The following is a 23235-nucleotide window of genomic DNA, read 5'->3' on the forward strand; positions in this document are numbered from 1 at the left end:
GGTGCACGCTACTGCTCCGCCCGATACCATGCAGGCTTTTGATCGTTGCGAGCTCTTGCTCGGCTTGTGGCTTAGAGTATCCATCGCTGCATCCCACCATCGTGACCACGTAGTATATAATCATATCACAAGACCACGATGATAGTCATGAATTCCTGAAACGCTTTCGAATACAGAAGAAAAATCAGGAAGTCTCTGTGGATTTCCTCGATACACTAGCAGTTCTCAAAGGGTCATCTTCACATTGTCATTTAGGCTGGCAGCATAAGGAAGTCACATTCGTTTCCAACCTCAAGAGAGGAGGCTGCAAAAGCTGCTCCGTAGAGCGACTCCTCGCAGCGAGGCGGCTCCACAAAACTAGGTACATACTTTGTTGGAGAAGTGAGGGAATCATGCATTCAATGGCTGCATTCCAAGCCCGGAAAACGCGACGAGAGAGAATTCGGAAGGCTAAGAGCTCGAACTCGACCGTTCAAACACTGTTTTTATTATAGCCAAATACGCCTCAAGAACTGATCACGCTCGACTGGGTTGCCGCGCTCGAACGCGAACGATGTGAGCGAGGATCTCATAAAGATCGATAGATCAGACTTGGCTGCACATCAATGATGATTCGCGTCCTTCCGCTCACCTTCCATCTCATTTCGAGAATCGATGAAGTGTGACCGAGAAAGTGAGAACAGACGAGGTATAGCCGCCTCAGAACACGCGATCACCGATTTCATTTTTGCGTCCGCAAAGTTCCGCTTGTTTGTCCTTGGTTTCGAGTCAGTCCGTCGTTCCTTCAGCCCGTCAGTCAGTCGTTCACTCTGTCGTTGGGTCAGTCAGTCACTCGTTCACTCCGTCGTTGAATCAGTCACTCGTTTTCTCGGTTATTCATTCGAGTCAGTCAGTCGTTTACTCAGTCAGCCGTTTGACTTCAGTCCGACGGAGTTGGCTCCATCAGTCATGAGACTCGCTCAGTAAGATCACTCCTCGTTCGACCGGAGCCGGCGGCGGCGGCAGAAGACAGCGGTTACGGTGACAGTAAATCCTAATGAATCCACAGAAGGCACGCTTGAGAGATCATTCGCTCAGAAGAGCGAGAATCGAGACAGAGTGCCGGCCTTCTTGAAAGCGAAAGCTCCACACTTATGGAATATACGATTTTTCTAAATGTTTTCAGTGAGCCGCAGTTAGTATTTCCATTGTGTCGACACCTACAGATATGGGTCTGGCTGCATTGACAATTTGACCGGTAGCCTTCGGCGTCAATCTTCTGAAGCTCTTCGCGGGCCCCGCAGACGAGGCCTCCTGTTCGACCCTTGAACCGCCGACCTTCTATTCTGCTCATGACATAAGCGAATTGAAAGGAACACATTGCTCCGTCGAAGATGATAGATACGACTCCGACACCCACGCCGTGAGCTCTTGGATCTTTCCAGGCAGATCCGAGGCGATTCGGAGTGCCGGAAGCAGACTTTGTTCGTCTCCGGCGGAGCATGCTGGTCGTGCGAGTATTCCCCGCGTTGGTTTGTGGGGGGAACGAACGGGCTCCTTCTGAGGCTTGAGTCCTCACCTGCCTGTATTCGTAGTTGTCTCGACGGATTCGGGTCTCCCGTGGCATAGGACTCATTGTCCTTTCGAATTTCCACATGGAGTCACCCTCTACACCAGCGCGGGAATGCCTCGGTTTCCAAAAGCAAGAATATTCTCAATTGAATCAAATGCTGATCTGTATACAATGAGAAATGATGCTACGTCTTCCCAGCGCGTGCGAAATATTAGATGGAGTGTCTGATCATGAATATTCACAGAAAATCTTGATGCTCCCGGTCGGACGCGATCTCACGCGGGCGGCCTTTGCGCTACATAAGATGAGGTCGAAGCGGCTGGCGGTGACCTCGTCAGGTTCGTCGATGAAGAAGAAGTTTTCGGTGTTTTCGTACCGCGACTGGAGTAGCCCGTTGTACTCCCCACTGTCTCACTACCACTGTGATTCGCTCGGCTACTGAGGGGGCTGCTCAGTCCTGAGTTCGGGACTCCAGAAGAGCCAAAGATATATTCCAGGATATTGTTCGTCGAGTTCTTCGAGCGTATAGACGAGAGACCGCGGTACAATCTGGCGTACCATCGGCTTGGAGCGTGAGTGGGTTTTGCCTGACGGTCGGTCCCTGGGCCTAGCTCTTCTCTTTGCGTGGCGTTGTGTGCGACAGTTGAATTTTTCGAAATCACTCCGATCTTCTTCTCCAGTGGGAACTCCGACGATTCCTCGCGGGCATCTTGGTCGGCCTCATCTTTGAAGGACTCTTCTAAGACGCAGAAAAAATCGTGTTTTTTTATAGCCAACGCTTGAAACGCGCGAGAGGAGCTCAAACGCTTGCTCTGCAACTAAACTCACCCACGACAATGCTGGGATCTTCGGGAAGTTTTTTGCTGCTCGCTGTGAGCTCCGTCTGGTCAACCTCTGCTTTCACATGGAGAGCCGGAAGTTTAGTCCAAGGGTCTTCGTGAATACCGGCCGTTAGCGAGAGCTTCGTCTTGAGCTTTCGTATCTTTTCAACCTTGTGGAGAGAAGCGGGAAGAGAAGCTTCTTCAAGGGTCGACATTATGGAATAACCTGCGTATTGGTATACATCCAGCTTGATTTCAATACCAATTCTTCATTGTCGGGATTATCGTCGTCTGCGAGCATGTAATCCAGAACTTCTTCTATGTTGCTTCGTAGGGAGGGATCGTCGCCCTGTAAAAAGTCGGTTCGTTCAATGGCGTCGGTCTGCGCGGCGCTGCAGGAAACGCTCCGTTTTTTTCCACACTCGCCTGTCCTCGACGCAGACCCTCGAGAACAGAGCTCAACTCATGCTATCTCCTGCCGAATATGCTCCGAATGAGAGATCTTCCTTGTCTACAATTCGCCCGCCGAACGGGACATGGATACTTCGAAATGCATTTGGCGAAAGCAGCATCACAAGCGCAGAGTTGCTGGGCACAGCTCGCATGAGGGCTGGCAGATCCTGTGAAATCTGTGAAAAATCGTGAAACTTAGAACGACGCAATCACCACAGAAACTTTCCATTGGGTGAACGTTGATTGGGCCACTTCGCGAATTTGTGATAGTCTCACGCTAGCCGCCGATCGACAGTCTGATTTCCCGATCGGACAGAGTCAAGTAGCATACGCTTTCTTGGGCGTGAAAGTGTCAGATTCGCTTGGCCGCCATGGAAAGCCACAAAGCTCGGCTCCCGAAGAAATAAAGATGGCGGGAATATTGCGAAGTTGCGTCGAAAAGACAGAATGTTTGTTCTTTCGCTGTAGTGATTCGTAGTTTACCTTCCCCTTTAAATTCGTCGTAAACGAGGATAGCGTTCGGCTCGGGGACTCACCACAATACGCATAACCATGGCTTCCACAATGCCAATCGTACGGCAGAAAGTAAGTGGCTACATGCGAGCAGTGAGTCGATGAATAGCACCAATCGTGTTCGAGACAGCAGCTGTAAGCGGATTATGGTCAGAGACTTACTCCACGTCGACGACGGAAGCACTGACCGAGAGTGCTCATATCTGGTGCGGTACAAGACCTTCGGTGCCGATGTAGACTGCATCGCCACCCTAGGATCTATACCTGTCAATCGGATCGACCGGCGACCCGTCGCCCATGTATCCACAGAAACAGCCGTATCCGTGGAACGCGAGCGGACTGCATCCAGTTACACACTTTAGCATCGAAGCCAGTTGCAGCACCGAACGTTTCTTTCTCGTCAGCTTGCGTTGAAACGGGACATCAGCAATAATTATGTTCCTCGATTCATTCCTATATAGATGCTCCTCAAGATTGTTGAATGACTTTCCACCTGTAGAGCGAAAGCGATAGTCCGAGCTCAAGCTTCGACACAATCCCTATCGACCGAGACCTCATCCTCCCGGTGTCAGCGAAAGGCTTGAGAATATTCTTGGGTGAACCTACTTGCAGACGAGACTAGAGTCGTATGATTCGCCCGATTTGGATGAGCTCTCAGATGCACTCCATCTTTCCCGTAAGAAATTGCTCCTGTAAGTAGAACCTATCAAGCATGCACACTAGTGACGTTCAAGAAGGTTATGCTTTCCCCCTCGCCCCAAAAAAAAGCTCAGGCTCCCCATACGATTCGCTACTGGAACAAGAACTAAAAATAGGAGGATCGTTGCAGATGTCGGATTACCGCCAATGTTTTCGGGTTGCCTTCAGCCATGAAAAAAACTCAACGGGACGGCCGACTTCTAGTCGCCTGTTTTTGGGCCAAGTCAAGCTCTATCTTCCAACATCATACTTCAGGGATTACGGGATGCTTCGCCAATGATGGGGGAAGGTGTCAGGACCAGGCATGCGGACGGCATTGTGCGCATAGCTCCTGCTCAAACGAATCGCGACCATGCTCGAGGAGTCACTCGAGGCCACGCGTCGCTAGAGATGTGTCCGCCCTCTTACGCAGCGCGGAAGCAAGCGAAAGTATCCCGGAGCATTCTGGACAATCTCCCTATCGCACTCAGACGACAAGGGGCGCGGAATGGTCGTCTCGCTCATTCGCGCAGTCGGATGGCGCCATTGAGTACGCTAGTCGTTCTCCATTTCGTGAGCATCCCAGGTCAGAGGCTCGAGATTCTGGTGACACTACCGCGGTCCTCGAACTCAGAGTTCTCTTTATGAATCGATCAAGTTCCGGTAAACGTAAATCGGGAAAGTGATGGAACGCGAAGAACCCGAGCCCGCTCGTTGGCTCGGTGAACTTCATCGGTCACGAATCCAGGGTGTATGAAGCTTAGAAAATCAATGGCTTACCAATGATAAAAACCAATATGGCACAGAGGTGTATGCTCGATGACTGCATAGTGTTTGGTGCTACATATCCCGAATGCGCAATCCGAGCAAAAGACTATCCTTGCAAGCTCGCGAAAGGCTGCCGTCTACAGTTTGCTCCGAGCTAGTAGCAGGGGCGCATAATGGGCAGGTGGCAGAGCATCCGAGATGACGTTCGGCTTCGCCTCTCGGAAATCGAGCGCCGCACAAGAGCGAAGAGCACCAATACGACGGTTAAACAATTACGACGAGTACGATCACGGGAAGCACAAAACAGTGACGAGGACAAACACAAACAAACGAAAAGCGGGGGGGCCTCGCCCCCTACTGGAACTGGACGATGGGGCACTGTATAGATGAACAAAGTGTATCATGTATATAGATATATCACAACCGAACGCGAAGTCTCGTGGCTTGCAACGTCAACACACCAGCCAACTACACCGGTCACAATGAGGAGCGCAAGCCCCGGTTTCACGAGGAGTGCAAGGGAGAGGGGGTGGAGAAGGCTGCGTATCTGTTTAACCGTTTATCTGTCCGTCTGTCACTCCGTCTGGCTGTCTGTGGATCGTCACCGCGCGCGCGCTCGCTTGTCGGATTGTCTATCCGCCGGCGAGGGCTTCCGCTTGAAGGCCTCACAATCGAGACGACAGATTTCAGGGACGACCTGTCAAACAGAGCTGAGTCGAATTCAAAAATCGAATTCTTCACTCAATCATCACCGGATACGACCTGTGATGAATGTCTCAATCCGCTCCTCAGACCCCGGTCGCAGCTCCCAGTATCTTTGCGGTTCGCAGCGCTTCATACCAGCTGAGTCTTGTTGGCGAAAGCAGAGGTACCTGTTCCTTGGTCTGTGACGGGAAACTTACGGAGACGATTCATTCAGGGAATTCCAGACATTTGAGGCAATGGTAAATGATTGTCCAGAAATGCTGTTTTTCCCCATCATGACTCGAGTCGACTCCGAAAACAAGCGACTCGACTCGTTCCGTCGGAGACGGCAGACGTAAACTCTCTTCGAAGCTGAACTCGTACTCGCTATCCATCGACTTGCTCCAAAATAGCTGAAGGAGAGCTTCGCTTACAACACTGAGCACAAATGGTTTGACACGCTGGGTTCTCCATCGCAAGGTCTTCTTTTTCCGGTCAACAACAGAAATAGTGATTTGGTGAAAAGAAGTGTAAAGCGAAATGTGGTGAAGAAATGATGGCATTTTTCGCCGTCGTTACCGTCGTTACGTAGTCATTCGATTGCGCAAGTCACGTGGACAATCGTTTTTTGTGATCGAAATTCCCTGTTTCCCATCTATTACTCGCTCACATTCTGATTGATCCAGTCAGAAGAGAGCCGCTGCGCTCGACATGATTCATGTCGTCAGAAGACGATGCATATGGGTAAGGATTTTCTGACAGATGAAACGAGGATTTCACAATCTTCCTTTTAATCAGAATAAACGTATCTGGTAGACCTTGACCGCAAGGCCTGCCACGTAATCTGTACCTTATCACAGACAATTTATCAAGGCATATAATGGTTTCTCATGGTGCTCTATACTTGATCACTGTAGAGCGAGCCGCTCTTACGAAGCGTAAATTGGAACGAAGCTCAGTCAGTCAAGCAGCAGCGCTCTTTCTTGCTCGCTCCGCTGCCTCAAGAAAAAACGTGCACCGTCGGAACACCTTCCACACAAAATATTGCCATGCTCTCAATAAACCCAATGATAGCTTTGCGTGGGTTGGCAAATCTCCGTGACAAATCGTTCGGAAGGGAAATATAGGGAGTACGGGGAGGGGATTCCAACCAGTACGGACCGCACTTACTCCCCCGAAGAAAGTCGTTCCCGTCGCCGCTAGCCGCGGGTAAACTGTCATTTTCAGCTCCCTATTTCCATCATATTCAATTCAACGGAGTCTTCAAGGTCACGTCGGCTGGCTGGCTGGCCGACTGCCTGACTGACTGGTCGTGCGGTCGATGGTCGACTGTTCTGAGCTGACTGTTCTGAGCTAATGCAGGCTGTGTTGCAATTCGATACTTAGCATACAGAACAACGATACGGCGGCGGTTCGGCGTCAGCGAAACTTGCCTCCGCCGCGCCTGTGGGGTCCGGCTTACCAGCTTCATTCTACCGGAACCGATTTCAATGGTCACGGATCGGGATGATATCGAGCGCGGGAATGGTTGCGCTCGAGGCGGGAGCGCGGGGCACGATTGAAATAACCCAGGACGACTTCGAACGGTTGGAAACTAGAATCAGGATAGCTCTACAGGTCAGTCTCTCCGCGGATAGGCGTCCCTGTTCACAGGTACCGATGAGGACCTGTCTTCTCGCCTCGGCCTAAGAAACGAGACTAATCCCGCATTGGCTGACGCCATGAAGCGCTCCCTCGAGATATGGGAGCGAGGAACTGATTTGATCCGCTGAGATTTATCGCGCCTTTTCCATAGGTTGACTATGTAATACTCTAGTTAGATCCAATAAACCATGATGATTGAAAGTATCGGCGAGAACGATAACCACGAACATCGGTAGACTTAAGTGCCTGGGTGTCACATTCTGTATAATTGCGGCTCACGCTCCGCTGGAGTCCCCGTCAGGCCGGCCATCAAAACAGAAGTCGAGGCCAGATTAGGAGCGATGACTCATTTCGGATCGGATCGAAGGAGGCTCCCCACCGAAAACACGCTGTATGTGTCTCTTCATTTAGATAGCATCCCTCCCCCATTGCCAAGGAGAGAACATATGTTTAGCTTGGAGAGGAGTGGGGCCGAATGTTTTCGGGATAATCGGGTCTAGTCTCGGGAGAATTATCAACGCTCGCGATTAGCTGACCTGAGACGGTGCAATGCCGCTGATATCTTTCTCGACACTGTTGACCGATCGGCGCGATAAAGCCGTGGAGATCCGAACTCACACTGACTTTCGGGGAGTAATTTATCAAGCTGACCACCGCCCTCTCACTCTACTTGTTGAAGATGAAGCACCCTACGAAGAAGCCTCATCCCTCTAAAAGTACTGACGCTCGCGATGTTCTTGCTCGAATACTTGTAGCTTCACCCACGATAACAGTAAGCGGAGCGCCCTCCTAGCTTTGGCGAGAGCCAACATGTTGCCAACCAGAGCTCACAAGATGTACCCCGGAACCGACAAAACCTGTCCCAGGTGTGGCATCCACGAAGAGACGACGGAACACGTCATCTTCGAATGCATCGACATCTACCACACGGGGGAAGAGCTCCTGTACCGTCTCGGACTCCACGAAGAAGCAAACAATGCAACCGAAGTAAGAAGGACAAAAAGAATCCTGGAGTACTGGGACGTCAATGTCGATCACAATAAACAATTAACCATTGAGCCCGGCTTCCAGCTGATCCGTCGTCCGCGCCCCAGAGTTCTTGGTTCGGCTCCTCTACTCTCCGGCGGAGTCTTTGCGCAATGGGAACGGCCTCCGCCCTGAGCTTATGAGAATTGTTTGCGTCGTGCCTCATTTGGTCTCTGTGCCATACTATCTATTCACGCGCGACTCAGGGCGGATTCATTCCTCAATCCAGAGGAAGCCTCCCTGAAGTCTGTCTGAAAATCGATCCGGAAGCCTGAGGAAGGCTGCAGCTTGTTGACCGGTAGCCGATTAATGCCAGCATCTCGTTTCATCGCGCGTTGAATCTGTCAATGGATCGACCCCTTCGTTAGAAAGAGTCGCAGATTATAGCTTTCGCTACCTTCATCGAATTCTGACCGAAATCAGTGCCCCATCGATGAGTGTCCGAAAAAAACTCCCCCAGCAATTAGCTCCCATGCTGCCTCAGGTGAAACACATGCGAACGAATAATATGAGTGAATTCAGTCATAGATAGGAACTGGACTTATAGGAGGTGATAGGTCCAGATAGGAGGTTATTCTTCTGCGCCCCGAACGATATGCCTCGTGGATTCTCACCGTCATTGTTCTGCACCTTAACTTCTCTGCTGCAGAGGTCTGACTTGGCTCTTTTGGTAAGCGCAGGCTTCCCAGGAGGGATCGAAGGTAAAGGTGGTATTGAAGCGTTCGCGTTCGATTTTCGCTGATTGGCTCCTCTTCCGTCCGAAGCTTCTATGCAGTTTGTCTCTTCTCCGCATTAATCAGACTAGTCAAGGAAGAGAGCCAGGCCTTCATGGATGCGAAGCGATCCCTGACCACCACCCTTGACGGGCACTCCGATATCATCCTGCCGATATCACTCCGGTGGGTATCAAGGTTGAATCTGAAATTGAGGAGCTGATGGTCAGACACATCCCGCGCATCGAAAGCGCTTCCGGAGAGGCCTGCGCTGAATATGTGCCTGGACATCACGTGGTCGATAAGGCTACTGTTCGTCCCGGTTATTCTTGTCGGCGACGTGTTGTTGAGTGCGATGAAATCTTTCCAGTTCCTCGACCATAGATTCACGATCCACTCGGCACATATTGGTATCACCGAGGAAAAAACAGTCGGCCGCCCCTTCGGAGTTCGCCAGAGTCTGTTCGATAGCCTCCTGACAGATTTCCGATCTCAAAAGAGGAGTCGGGACCGGGAGCTTCCTTCCATCCACTCGAAGTTCCACCATACATACGTCGCCGTCGCTGATTCCATCGTTCGACAGCTGAACACCATTGAGCTCGTCCTTCACGCAGCAGCTGATCTGTGATGTGCGTCAGATTTGGATTACGATCTGAATCCCTGATGCTGATGACTTTCCCTTTCCTCCTATCGGGACTCCCTCGAAGCGCCAGTGTCTGAGGTTGAGGCCTCCTACCCGGTGCTCTCAGCAATCGAATCAAAGGGAGCTCTTCGCTTCAGTTAATTCGGTCACTTCGCGCGGGCGAGGTCTGCTCCACATTAGACCCACACCAGCGTCGATACTGTATCTTCCTCCATCATCAGCTTGCTTCATTCAGCCATCCGGCAGAATTCATAGTCGGGGGTATTTTTTCCGGGCTGCGTACAGCCTCAGGAAACGAGAGAGAGACTGAGAGAGATCGCAGGCGCTGATGGATTCAATCGGCGCGGGGGTGGCGGATCACGGCTCGGATCTGATTATATTCACAAAGTAATAAGTGCATGAGAATTCACTCATTGAACGCAGTTTTACTCCCCTCCTTTTCCGCATCCACACATGAATCCACAATGTATGTGAGCCCATTCGTGTTTATACATATAATATATTGGTCCTTCTCTGCTTACAGCTAGGGTGAGACCGTTCCCAGGAAATGAGCACAAATGTTGCGGGCCTCCACTAGTTCTCAGGTGGTAGGATCCGAGACGGTGCGAATTCGATTTGTCCAAAAGTCCCGCGTATAAGCAACCCTCCCGCCCTGGGGTAATAAGGCAGGATGATTGTTAATCGCAGAATTGGGTCCGCGAATCGTGTCATCTCGGAGCTTCGTGAGTCGGTCGAGGAGCTCAACCGCAAAAACATTGGGATCCGTGAGAAGGGTCTTCCATTTACGCGGCATCTGTCGATACATATGATCGTTCGGAGGGGCTCGAATCTTCCGCCGAGGACTCGATTCGTTCCAGGAGAATAGATGCGACGTCGACTGCGGGCTCCATGAGTGTTGGAGCCTCCGATCTCAATGAGTCCCTGACTACAATTCCTTATTCGATGTTCATATTTTCCCGGAAGGTAACCATCAATTTATAGAATATCGACATAATTAGGAGTCAAGGGGGGAGGCGGCAAGGATCTCATCCCATACGTCGCGAGCGACGTCTCCAACGGAACGATGATCGCTTGTCGGATTCAAATTCACAGAGCTCCATAGCAGTTCCCTTTCTAGCACGTCATTCATAGCGTGAAGAGAGGGGAGGCATGTCCCGCTGAGAAAGTTTCGAGAACCGCTCCGTCTTCCTAGATATATGAAGCAGGAGCTCGATTCAAGGACTCGAGGAATCTGTCGGGAGAGGACCTCTCGAGGGATATCTGGATCACCCGAGTCTTCTATCCCAAGCATTCCCCTCGTTCGAGAGGATCGGGGCTCGGTCGAGACCAGGAAAGAAGCTGCTCCAGGCTGGGGTCCATGGGAATTCGAAAGTCTGATTGTTGAGAGCATCTATGGCGCTTCATCAGAGTCAGGTTTCATCGTCAAGGCTTATAGCGGACGGAATGAAGCACCGTTCTCTGCTCCCTCGATCTTTGTATGACTTGCGGGTACGCACTGCGAAGATTTTATAATTCGGAATTGTTGCCACGAACCTTCAACTCTGCTCTCCCGATTCGTGGAACTATGGGCTCCCGTTCTCCTTATAACTCGGATCAAAAATCTTACAGCCCCTCAATGAGGGAGAACATTTCCTCGCCCACGGCACGGCCTTCCATACGACCCATCTGGACATCCTTCTAAATCGCCGCACTCTTCGGCGGACGCGTGAGTTCTTACAGTATACAGAGCCTCCGCCCTCGTTTCAATCACATACGTCAATTTGCTCTCTAGACGACGCCGACGCCACGACGATTAATTGTTGTCGGCCGCGCCCCACCGGTGTTCCTCATGGTCCTCGGGGAATGCAGATTTCACTGGTGAAGGGTTGCACTACACATGCATATGTACCTGCTGTCGCCGAATCTAAAGCGATGGAACTGAGCGCACTCCGTGCGCATGCGACGGGGTGGGGGTATTTCCTGAACTCTCTTATCTGCTCGCGTGGTGAGAACAGATCCATGGAAGTGATCCTGGGGGCCATCAAGGGTGATTCGGTGCGGGAGCGACTTCTCTGAGGCATCATGACCTCTGAAATTTCTCTCCGAGAGAGAATCGACCACAGCGACGAGATATATTTCGAACTAGCGCTCCCGAGTCGCCGCGAAGCGGTATCGCTAGACTCACTACACATGCGCTAGCTCCGAGTGCGCTGGCTCCGAGTGCGCTAACGCCGAGTGCGCTGGCTCCGAGTGCGCTAACGCCGAGTGCGCTGGCTCCGAGTGCGCTGGCTCCGGATGCGCTCGCTTTGATCGCGCGTGCTCTGGGTGCGCCTCCCTGCTCCCCACTCCCCCGTTTCCCCACTTCCCCGTTCCCCCACTTCGCCGCTTCCCTACTTCCCGTCTCTCCACTTTCCCGTGTCCCCGCTTTCCCGTTTCACCACTTTCCCGTTTCCCCGCTTTCCCGTTTCCCGTTTCCCCGCTTTCCCGTTTCCCTCCTCTCCCGTCTCCCCACTTCTCCGTGCTCCCGCTTTCCCGTTTCCCTGTTTTCCCGTGCCCCCGCTTTTACTCTATATGTTCTCCGGAGACTCCATACCCTCCAAGGTTTCCGAGTTCCCGTGTTTTCGTCAGTGGAGCACTCAAGTAATTTTCTTGAGGTAGAAGGACTCATCGCATCGGAGAGCTGATCCCCCTATAAGCACCGCTGGATCCCCCGGAACACGCTCCTAAATTTTTACGACGATCGGTCCAGCTGTTTTCAAGTCTTTAGGGGACATACAGACAGATATATAGATTACTAGCGCTCCCGGTCGCCGCTTCGCGGCGACTCGGTATCGCTAGACTCACTACACATGCGCTAGCTCCGAGTGCGCTGGCTCCGAGTGCGCTAACGCCGAGTGCGCTGGCTCCGAGTGCGCTGGCTCCGGATGCGCTGGCTCCGTATGCGCTGGCTCCGGGTGCGCTCGCTTTGATCGCGCGTGCTCTGGGTGCGCCTCCCTGCTCCCCACTCCCCCGTTTCCCCACTCCCCCGTTTCCCCACTTCGCCGCTTCCCTACTTCCCGTCTCTCCACTTTCCCGTGTCCCCGCTTTCCCGTTTCACCTACTTTCCCGTTTCCCGCTTTCCCGTTTCCCCGCTTTCCCGTTTCCCCGCTTTCCCCGCTTCCCCACTTTCCCTTTTCCCACTTTCCCTTTTCCCACTTTCCCGTTTTCCCACTTTCCCGTTTTCCCACTTTCCCGTTTTCCCACTTTCCCGTTTTCCCACTTTCCCGTTTTCCCACTTTCCCACTTTCCCGTTTTCCCACTTTCCCGTTTTCCAACTTTCCCGTTTTCCCACTTTCCCGTTTTCCCACTTTCCCGTTTTCCCACTTTCCCGGTTCCCCACTCTCCCGGTTCCCCACTATCCCGGTTCCCCACTTTCCCGTTTTCCCACTTTCCCGTTTCCCCGCCTCCCCGTGCCCCTGCTTTTATTAGATATGTCCTCCGGAAAATCGATACCCTTCACGGCTACAGCGATTTTCAGCGAGATTCATTAGTAAAAAGACAGAGGCCATTGATGACGGCAACCCCCGATAGTCTTCTTGGGAGCTCCCGAGAATCCACCTTCTCATGGCGATCGGTCCAGCCGATAAGAAATCCTGAGAATTCCCGTCTTTCCCTTGATAAAATCTTTGATTCTCGGCAAGAGGACCACTCAAATAATTTTTTATGGTAGAAGGACTCATCGCATCGGGGAACTGACCCCCCTATAATCACCGCTGGATCCCCCAGAACACGCTCCTAAATTTTTACGACGATCGGTTCAGCTGTTTTCGAGTCTATAGGGGACATACAGACAGATTTATAGATTATGTGAAGGAATCACGAAAATTCTGGAGAACTCTGGAAACTCCCGCCGAACGATTTCCGGTGGGGGACCCGGTACTCAATTTCCAAGGGAAAAAGAGCTCATCCTCATCATACGGGCACGACGACCCCCTCATCGCTTTTCTACAACTCCCGAGAGCCACCCCTGAGTTTTTGCGGCGATCGGTTCAGGCGTTCGTGAATTTTGCGAATTTTGGATTTTTCATTTTTTTTCCGAGTTTTCGTATTTTCGTGGGTGGAGCACTCAAATAATTTTTTTAAGGTAGAAGGACTCATCGCATCGGAGAACTGACCCCCCTATAACCACCGCTGGATCGCCCAGAACACGCTCCTAAATTTTCACGACGATCGGTTCAGCCGTTTTCGAGTCTATAGGTGACACCAGACAGACAAACAGACAGACAAACAGACAGACAAACAGACAGACAAACAGACAGACAAACAGACAAACAGACAAACAGACATACGTTTTTATATATATAGATAAGCTCCGGAGTCGGCTCCCCGACCGGGTCCGCCGCGCGAGCAATACGCACGAAAACTCAGGGATACGGCGCGGTCGCGCCGAAGTTAGTGGATGCTCGCAGTATTTCCTGGCCTTTCCGGGTTCTATAGAGAGTCTATGAAGTCTAGAAAGAGCCGTAAATATTCCCGGAAATGCCGCGCCAGACTCGCGTAACTCATGACCGAGAACACTCTACTGTCGAATCTGAAGGATCGAGTTTCGGAGATCTTCTTGTGAGAGATCGCTCCTACGATGCAGAATTCTTCGGCCGCCTACGCGATTTTACAGGGATGCCGGCAGCAGAGTAAACTGGATCCGCAAGGAGGATATGAATCGCCGACGCGGGAAGGGCGCAGAGTTCCTCGCGGAGTTCGTGCGATATCTTCATCGATGGTTCGGAATTGGAGAGCGAATGAATCAGCGCAAAGTCCCAATATGTTCGAAATTGACGCGCCGCCGAGGGACCTCTGTAGGTTCCTCCTCTTTTCTCACACACGACACCGGACACGCTGTGTTTGTAAACAGTGACTGTGTGGAGTTCAGCCGGCAGAAACCCTGTGGCAGCCGCTGATTGGCCAAGTGCCGGCTGTGAGTTGACGCATATCGGGCCGAAAACAGGCCGACGTATCCTTTCTTCCAAGGAGAAGGGGCCGCCAAGTGAAGCCGTCGAGCTCCGAGTCGACGTATCGGATATCAGTTCTGATCTGCGGCTCAATACGACCAAAGATATGCAAGAATAAAGGTGTTCCCCCCTCGAAGCGAAAATGGTCCGGAGCGTCAAATCATTCCGTCTCGATCATTGCTGTATTTTAATCTTGGTGGCTAGCTTCGTCGATTCAAAGGTAAGACTATCCGGAGCCACGGCCCCGTCCGGCTGTACCCCTTTGATTCAGATCAATGAGTCCCACACCGCTCCCGCATCTGGCTCCACGAACCTGAGGGCAGATCAGCTGATGAGGTGCTCATGTGGAAAGTTTCTTCTCACTATTAGATCCAGAAGCCTCTCACAATATCTCTCGACGCCCGCTGGAACCATACTCCGCTGCATTTGGAAGCTGCTGAATTCTTCGCCGAAGAGGGCGCGGACACATTCTGGAGATACGTCACGGATTTCCAAAAGCTGGACCTCAAAAACTTCACGACAGGTTTCGGCGACATCGCTCTCCTATGAATGAATATTTTTTGCTCGTGCTCTCCATACCTCCCATCCGGTGATCACGAATGCCATACCTGGGACGCTTTTCTCAACGATCAGTGCTTTTTTCAGCGAGTGAAAAAGTTCAGTATGAGAACATCATTGAACTGGCCTCCAGGCAACTGAGCGAGGGCCGTTTCGCACTCTTCAAACTCTCTCTGGCGTTGAGGGCGCACTCGCCAGCTGTGGAGGCCTTCCAGCGGGTGAATACTCTTGAATATAGATGAGATTCTTCTCGTTTCGATGATGATCGAGCATCCTCATAATTCCGTCACGATTAATTCCAGATTGCCCAAGATAAGGAGCTGCCCGACTGCGAATTTGTTTTCGAGCTTCCGGGACATGTAACATGCATACTCGAAGAGATCGATTCGTTCATCGAGGAGAGGTCTGCAATGACAGTCGATCTGGCTTCGATTTTCGGGGGGAGGGAGGCCGTAAGATTGCACCTTCTGACCAGCTGTATCTTGCAGGGGCTCTGGATTAATTGACGTATATGGTATCGATCATGAATTCGGAGCTTCAACTGATGGAGTGATTGTCGTTCTGTACGCTGACATCGCCCATCCTGATTTCCACCGGTAAATTCTCGGCGGCTAACGGCGCCGTTGCAGCTGACGGAGTGGAGCTTCCAGTCTGAGTGCACCATACGAGAGTAGTGAATGGCCAGAAGAAACACCAACTTTTATTTCAGGTACCATAATGCTCTAGTCAAAAGACTCACTCAGGGTAAAATCCGGTACATCTTGCGACACCACGTCTCTGTAAGTCGACTAAATAGAGATATCAACACGATCCTGGATCCTTCTTCTACTCACGTCTCTAATGTCGCAACTGAATTCCCAGAAATCGTTAAATCGAAAAGTACGACTCGGTGGATATGGAGTCGAACTCGCGCTAAAATCGATGGAATACAAGTCCCAGGATGACGCGAGTATCAAAGAAAGAGAAACTTCGACCTCGGACGAGGATACGGACTCTGTCGATGGAGATTCTTTCGAGATCGAGAACATCATGGTGAGTTCCGTTCACGAGGTGTCTAGAATCACTCCTGGTGCCGACTGAGGCAAGCTTCTCAATCAAACTGCGACTGCTGCTTCAGGACCCTGAACTCACGAATCTCAAAGAGCATGAAGTCGAAAATCTGAGTCTCCAACTCGCCGCGAGGATTCTCAAGGCTCCGAAGGGGCATCAACTGAAAATGTTCCGGGATCTTTGCCATAATTTTCCCTCCGTTGCGAGGTAAGAATACATAGCTCCAGGCCTCTTACGCGATCTCCGCCAATACGGACTTGATGAACTATTTCCGTGAAATCCGTAGATCACTATCGAGCATCAAGGTCGAAGATGATCTAAGCTCCGCGATGGAGAGAAATAAACGATATTTCCAAGGATACCTGAATCTAGAGCCTACCGATACTGCACTGTTCATCAATGGACTGTACTTCGATCTCGAGGTGAGTGATTGTCTTCTCGCAGCGAGCATACAGCATTCAAACATACACATCGATGCTGAGACAGCATTGATCTTATTCGCCGCAGGTGAGCGATCTGTTCGTGCTCCTCGACTCAGTGAAGCAGGAAACAAAGTTACTCGAAGGTTTGCACGATGCTGGCTTCTCCGCGGAAACAATCCAGAAGATGATGAAGTTGGATCTCAATTCGAAGTGAGTGCCTAAAACCTGATCCTCTTCTGGATATCCTACAGTGAGCAAATGGAAAGCCTATATCGGTCGAGAAGCTCTCAACTTTCCAAAATTTCTCGCTCACCCTCACATCAGCCCCGAGGCTTGAGTGGAGTCCGAGTCAGCTGAGAATGGCTCCGTGGAGCATGATATGGCTATCTGAGCGAAGTCAGCTCCGGGAGTACGGCGAATGGAATTGCTGAGTCCAGCCGTGCAACGGTTTCCATAAAAATAATTTCCATGATAACCCTCTCTTCAGGAACTCGATATATGCCGTCGATATCCGTGATTCAGCTGTGCAATACGTGAATGATATCGAATCGGATCCGGAATACAGGACTTGGCCCAAAAGTCTGAAGGACATGCTGAGACCGACTTATCCTGGCATGCTCAGGTAAAGGATGATGGCTTGTCGACTCAGTGTATTCGAGTCTTTATCTTGTAGCTCGGTAAACTTACGAATTTTTCGGTAGGTCCGTGAGGAGGAATATGTACCATCTCACGATCGTTGGGGATCCGGCTTCCCCAGAGGCTCAAGATATGTTCAAATTCGCTGAAAGCTTCTTTACGCACCGGTGAGTACATCATATCTTCATCCGGCAATAATCCACCTATCCGACATCTCGGCGGAATCTGCGGGCGATCGTCTAATTTGAGCTGGACCTGTTCTCCTCGTGGTCCGACAGGGCGCCGGTCAGGATCGGTTTCGTGTTCGCCGTGAATCAAGACTTGCAAGTCAATGGCTTGAATGATGGTGGTGTTGCCATGCTCAACGCCTACAACTATATCGCACAGAACAAAAAGCCGATCGATGGATTGGCTTTCATCACTGAAGTAAGCATCCTGCCTCCTATAAAGCATCGGCGCTCCGGAGAGTATCGTCACGACTCTGTAACAGCGATCGCCGATGAACTAGCGCCTTCTCCCGCCCTCAGGTATACGCCAGTCAAGCGGATGGATACATAGAAGCGGAGAGTGTATGCAAGCTTTTCCGGAGCAAGTATCCGGATACCGAGCTGGATTCGGTTTTTGGCTCGGAAAGTGAATACGACACAGGGCGCCTGGTAAGCAATCGCAATCTTTATCCGAGTAGAGAGCAGTCGAGATGTTGCGAACGATCGACGCGAAGATCAATGGGTGACCCGACTGACTGAAATTTGGCGCAGCTTGCATGGGATTTCATCAATCGAACGGGCATCGGTGGCGACTCTCCGTCAGCAATGCTCAACGGAGTTCTCCTGAAGCGTGAAAATCTGAAGGGTGGGTACGATCGCTTAGGCTCGGGTCGAACCCATATGGGTATCAAATGACCACGACCAGTTTGGAGCGAGAAAGTAAACTCCCGATTCGTCTCGATACCAGGTGAGGTATTCGAGGAAGCCGTGTTGACGGAAGTGATGAAGCAAACACCGAAGATCCAGAAAGCTATCTACAAGGGTGAATTGGTTGAGGACGACAATGTCATCGATTTTCTCATGAGTAAGCAAAAGCCTACTCGAGAAGGCGTATTTACCTTCCGCTATTTATGCGTTCAAATAAGCTCCTCGATGTCAGATTCCTGCCAACTCGCTAACTCTTTCGTCTAACGTAGCTCGGGAAAATGTCATGCCGAGACTCAATGAAAGAATCCTAAATGCGCCGGATAAGGATCTCACCACTTTCGTGAGTCTAGTGGGAAGGGAGACTGACATCGATGCTAGCTCGGTGAGCATTTTCATCTGCATAGCATACTGAAGTATATCATCCTGCGAGGGAACGAGATTATTCAGAGCAAGAAACGCAGCAAAAAAGATGCGAGGGCTACTCTAATGAGGTATCCATTGAAGCTCGCCGAGCTCTCATCTGCGGACATGGGAGCGAGCTTCGCGGCCAAACTGAAGTATGTTGGGCAGGCGAAACTTTCCCCCCTGTCCGTGTGGGTGGTTGCCGATTTGGAGTCTGAAAGGGGAAGAGAGATTTTCGGACAAGCCTTGGAGCACTTGGAGAATAGTCATGACGCTCGTTTTGCCTTCATATACCACAACAAAGATCACAAAGTCGGTGAGTATACACTGAAATTCATGACGAAAGTGGTCACAGCTCGCCGTCCTGGGCCAATCTGTAGCATGTTGATGAAGCTCAGCCTTAATTCAGGTAAACTCACGAGGCTCGTTGAATCTGCGCTGGATTCCCTCCGCCCGACTGAAGCGACATCATTTCTAACCAAACTCTTCAGGAACTGGAAGGAAATCGAAAGCGGCTCGCTGAGAGCAGAGCAGCTGGTCAAAAATGGTGGGTGCTGCACAATCCATCTAGCCTGACGATTGACAATGATGATTATTTCAATAGATGCTCTACAGTGAGTCCGGCATTATCCGGATTTCCGCGCGAGTGCGCCTTCCGACTCTGCGTCCATCAACAATATTTATCCGCAGACAAGCTCAACTTACTCGGAGAAGAAGCCGTGCGTAAAACAGTCCAGTTGCACGCAGCGTTCGCAACAACCCTACGACTTGCTCCGGAATCGAGAGCTGTGATAATCAACGGGAAACTACTCGGTCCACTAGGGGAAGACGAGGCTTTCACCGCGGGAGATTTTAACCTCTTGGAGAAGTACAGCATGAGCTTGTACGGAAGCAAATTGAGGGATCTCGTGAAGAATAGCGACTCTGCCATGAGAGCCAGTTCGGTGCTACAGAAGTACGCCCAGAATAAAGTTCGTCACGACATAAAGTACGCGACGGACAAACACGCTGTCATCGATACCCCGGCGAAGGTTGGCATCTGTTCCTCTTTGAAAGCCCGTCCACTCGGTCAGGCTGGGTACTCCGTCTCGATCCTTCATTGAATTTATTAATATAATAATAATTACATACACACAGCAATTGTACAACTACATACATAATTATGATCGTGGTTCTCGTACCTAGCTTCCTCAGCAAGCGGCTCACGAGATCACGGCTATCGTTGATCCGGCTTCAAGGGGCGCGCAGAAACTCTCGCAAGTTCTGATTCTATTGCAACGAGTCATGAATGCGAACGTAAAGGTGTTCTTCAACTCTGCTCAAGGACAGAAAGAATTGCCGCTGAAGACTTACTACAGGTGATTTTCCGATCGAGAGTCCTGGTCTCGCCGCATAGCCTCTCACGAGTGTTTAGCCTTCGATTGATCGATACGGTTATCGCTGCGGGAGATTCAATCAGGATCGCTTACAGGTTCGTTGCTCACGCCGAACCTCAGTTCGGACCATCGGGGGAGTTATCAGCACCACGTGCCGTGTTTACGGGCCTTCCTTCGAAACCAGTGCTCACCTTAGCGATGGCGACTCCGGAAAACTGGCTCATTGGAGCAACTAGGTGACTTTAGACAGGACGTTGCCTCATCCCACGCTTTTTGTATGAATCTGTGGAGCACTCGGGATCGGGATAAACCTAGCCCCTCTTCTTGAAAAAAAAACAGATCGCTGTATGACTTGGACAATATACGCATGGCTGACGTGGAGACTAGAGTCAACGCGGAGTTCGAGCTGGAACATCTCCTCGTCGAAGGCCACTGCTTCGATGCGTACAGCGGATCCCCTCCCAGAGGATTGGAGTTCACGCTGGGATCCCCTGCCGACCCGGTCATGTACGACACTATCGTCATGGCTAATCTGGTGAGAGCCCCGGAACTGAAGTTCCCAGTTCGAACTCGGAGGAGGGAATATGAGCGTGAAGACACCCAAAAAAAATCTCTCTCTTCCCTCCTAGGGCTACTTCCAATTGAAAGCAAATCCAGGTATCTGGTTCCTGAGGATCCGAGATGGTCGGAGCAGCGAACTTTATGATGTCACAAGCACAGAAAACACCGAGAAATGCGGTGAAGAGGTCGCTGTTCTGGTCACCAACTTCCGCTCGAAGGTGATGCCTTAGGATCACTTGATGAATGTTCTATCTAGGATGTCTCCATGTAGCTGGACCGAACAAGGGACATGAAAGCTCAATTAATGAATATCATTTGGAACCCAGGTCCTCAAAGTCAGGGTGCAGAAAAAGTCCGGAAAGGCGAACGAAGAACTTCTGGTTGAGGACGACGGGGACGAAGACGGCATATGGAACTCTATCACCAGGTAAGCTCGTCCATTTATCGCCAATCAGTCCCAGACGAGTTGGTCATCCGCGCGCTGGTTCAGGGGCTACACACCAATATGCAGCCATATGGCGCAACCAAGCGCAGGGTCCGAGAACCGCTGGGCGCACATAACAATACGATTCCCTATGGAGTCGATCCCCAGATTCTAAAGCGGCGTTCTTTTTTCCTTCCGCCCGCGGGCGGGGGAATGGACCGCACTTGTTTCTGACGATCGCGGGTCGGACTCTGATTTTGAAGCGAGTGAAATTAGTATCCATTCTGAAATTTTCATAGCATACCGATTCTCGGAGGGATCATTGAAGAGTGGATTCATAATTGGCGGGTGTTCACCGAGTGGAGGTATCGTACATGGACACAGCGATATTTGACTCACGCGTGTTTTAGTTCTTTTCGCATTCTTATCTTTCCGCGTCCAGTCTCGACTAGTTTCCCGATGAGCAGTGAAGTGGGTCGTTATTCTCCCCCACGAGTGTGTAACTGCCTCAAACTGGTCTTCCGGTTACCAAATCTCATATCGCTTGCCGAAATCCGGCTCGACGTCGATCATAGCTGTTTAACTGAAGATGCATGTGGCTCTCGCTTGTATTTCCAGCTCTTTAGGGGGCCGGTCGAAGGGAGACAAGGAGAACGAAGAGGAAGATGTCATCAATGTATTCTCCGTCGCGACGGGTCATCTCTACGAGCGTTTACTCAGGATTATGATGTTATCCGTTCTGAAGAACACAAACACGAAAGTGAAGTTCTGGTTCTTGAAGAATTACCTCTCGCCTTCTATGAAAGATATTCTGCCGTTTTACGCGGAAAAATATGGCTTCGAGTACCAGCTGGTTGAATACAAATGGCCGAGATGGCTCAATCAGCAAACGGAGAAACAAAGGTTCGTATGATATCGAGTGTTGATCGGGAATTCTCCCATTCATCGACGACAGCAGCTGGGAAGCATAGGCATATGTACATACCGATTGGGAGTTTGAGATCGCTGAGCAACGGCTTATCCCTGTTGATTTGCCCTAGGATCATCTGGGGTTACAAAATCCTTTTCCTCGATGTACTATTCCCGCTGAGCGTGAAGAAAATCATATTCGTCGACGCTGATCAGATCGTAAGTTCGGTGACAGTTACATCACTGTCGTGATGGATTGGACACGATTTCGCGCTTACGGGGCTTCCCCGGCGAGATCGGCAAATAATTATCCTAACAAATCGTTCTGTACAGGTCCGTGCTGATTTGAAAGAATTGAGAGATCTGGACTTGGGTGGAGCACCGTATGGATACACTCCTTTCTGCGAGAGTCGGGAAGACATGGATGGTTTCCGTTTCTGGAAAAGAGGATATTGGTCGCAACACCTTGGGTCGCGTAGATATCACATCAGGTGAGACACAATATCTCCGGTGGGCCACTCATGGGCGCTAATCGCTCATCAACAAAGCTCCGAGGGAGTCCTCTGTGCAAGGGGCCACAGATAATGATCACTTCATGAATTTTGCAGCGCGTTGTACGTAGTCGATCTGAAAAAATTCCGAAGAATAGCGGCTGGCGATCGTCTCCGTGGCCAGTACCAGGGCCTCAGTCAAGATCCGAATTCGCTGTCGAACCTGGATCAGGACCTACCAAACAATATGATACACCAGGTCGCCATCAAATCCCTCCCACAGGAATGGTTGTGGTGCGAGACGTGGTGCGACGACGCTTCGAAGCCGCAGGCAAAAACTATCGACCTGGTAAGCATTCTCGGGACGGGAAGTACAAGCGATGGGGGTTCGACGGAGATTGCGGGGATTCGCTTCACTGGAACGAACGCTTTCAGTGCAACAACCCTAAAACCAAGGAGCCGAAACTGGTAGCAGCCGCTCGCATCGTACCCGAGTGGACGTCATACGACGAGGAGCTGAAAAGCCTCATCGATACGTTCGAGTTGCGACGTGCCAAGCCAACAACACCGGGCGAGAAAACACACAAGGAACGCGCTGAATCCGATCGGAAGGATGCCGTGTTCCACTCAGAACTCTAGTGAGCGTTGATGTTTCTTACAATTCCAGCAAGTGATACGACCTGTTTCTGCTGTAAAAAGTAGTTAATCCTAACCGAAGCAAGCGCGTCGCGAACATAAGTTAGTGTATGGTTCAGTCGATTGAGGGAACGAAAGGGTGGGTGATACATCAGAAGGGGAGGAGCGCAGGTCGGCGAAAATGTAAAGAATCGTATGGATCGAAATAAACTCACTTACTCGGTTGTACAAAAAAAATTCTGAAGACCGTGTTTTTCGGAAACCATTCCTCTTCATTCAATGGCTTATATGATCACGAGATGCGGAAATAAAATTCTAAACCAAGCTCTCGCTGATACCGCGAACACGCGATTCCGAAAAGTAGAATAAAGTAGGCTCCTACAATGCTAATCGG

General features: G+C 50.9%; 3 protein-coding genes across 3 annotated transcripts; 2 read left to right on the forward strand and 1 right to left on the reverse strand.

The window, feature by feature from the left end:
• Positions 1-2380: 2380 nt before the first annotated feature.
• Positions 2381-7925, reverse strand: LOC100898100 (otoconin-90; the record flags this gene model as incomplete). The annotated part of the gene is made up of 5 exons (XM_003737950.1): positions 7838-7925; positions 3604-3832; positions 3363-3472; positions 2853-3002; positions 2381-2599 (listed from the first exon to the last, which is right to left on the reverse strand). Coding segments are annotated over exons 1-5 (796 nt in total), but the record flags the coding sequence as incomplete, so codon positions are not given.
• A 6679-nt stretch (positions 7926-14604) lies between these two features.
• LOC108864811 (UDP-glucose:glycoprotein glucosyltransferase) lies at positions 14605-16100 on the forward strand. The gene is made up of 7 exons (XM_018641043.1): positions 14605-14682; positions 14832-14985; positions 15108-15238; positions 15323-15423; positions 15509-15616; positions 15730-15799; positions 15882-16100. Exons 1-7 carry the CDS (start codon positions 14605-14607, stop codon positions 16098-16100), a joined length of 861 nt encoding a protein of 286 aa, XP_018496559.1.
• Positions 16101-16210: 110 nt separating this feature from the next.
• On the forward strand, positions 16211-23085 carry Uggt (UDP-glucose-glycoprotein glucosyltransferase). The gene is made up of 23 exons (XM_029112650.1): positions 16211-16277; positions 16357-16492; positions 16578-16702; positions 16980-17114; positions 17194-17295; positions 17407-17554; positions 17656-17784; positions 17887-17980; positions 18083-18199; positions 18312-18424; positions 18547-18764; positions 18867-18991; positions 19135-19475; positions 19630-19802; positions 19916-20056; positions 20160-20355; positions 20450-20599; positions 20708-20808; positions 21424-21708; positions 21846-21933; positions 22048-22205; positions 22323-22554; positions 22641-23085. Exons 1-23 carry the CDS (start codon positions 16237-16239, stop codon positions 22842-22844), a joined length of 3552 nt encoding a protein of 1183 aa, XP_028968483.1. The 5' UTR covers positions 16211-16236; the 3' UTR covers positions 22845-23085.
• Positions 23086-23235: the final 150 nt, after the last annotated feature.

Source organism: Galendromus occidentalis, unplaced genomic scaffold (assembly GCF_000255335.2).
Source record: "Galendromus occidentalis unplaced genomic scaffold, Mocc_1.1 scf7180000075708, whole genome shotgun sequence".
Classification (NCBI taxonomy): Eukaryota; Metazoa; Arthropoda; class Arachnida; order Mesostigmata; family Phytoseiidae; genus Galendromus; species Galendromus occidentalis.

Coding starts and splice junctions, on each gene's coding strand:
- Uggt (XM_029112650.1), top strand. CDS start 16,237: ATGTTCCGGGATCTTTGCCATAATTTTCCCTCCGTTGCGAG. Junction 18,425..18,546: donor CTGACATCGATGCTAGCTCG/GTGAGCATTTTC, acceptor TATCCATTGAAG/CTCGCCGAGCTCTCATCTGC. Junction 22,206..22,322: donor TCGCGTAGATATCACATCAG/GTGAGACACAAT, acceptor TGAATTTTGCAG/CGCGTTGTACGTAGTCGATC.
- LOC108864811 (XM_018641043.1), top strand. CDS start 14,605: ATGGTCCGGAGCGTCAAATCATTCCGTCTCGATCATTGCTGTATTTTA. Junction 14,986..15,107: donor CCTCAAAAACTTCACGACAG/GTTTCGGCGACA, acceptor TGCTTTTTTCAG/CGAGTGAAAAAGTTCAGTAT. Junction 15,424..15,508: donor GATTCGTTCATCGAGGAGAG/GTCTGCAATGAC, acceptor TGTATCTTGCAG/GGGCTCTGGATTAATTGACG.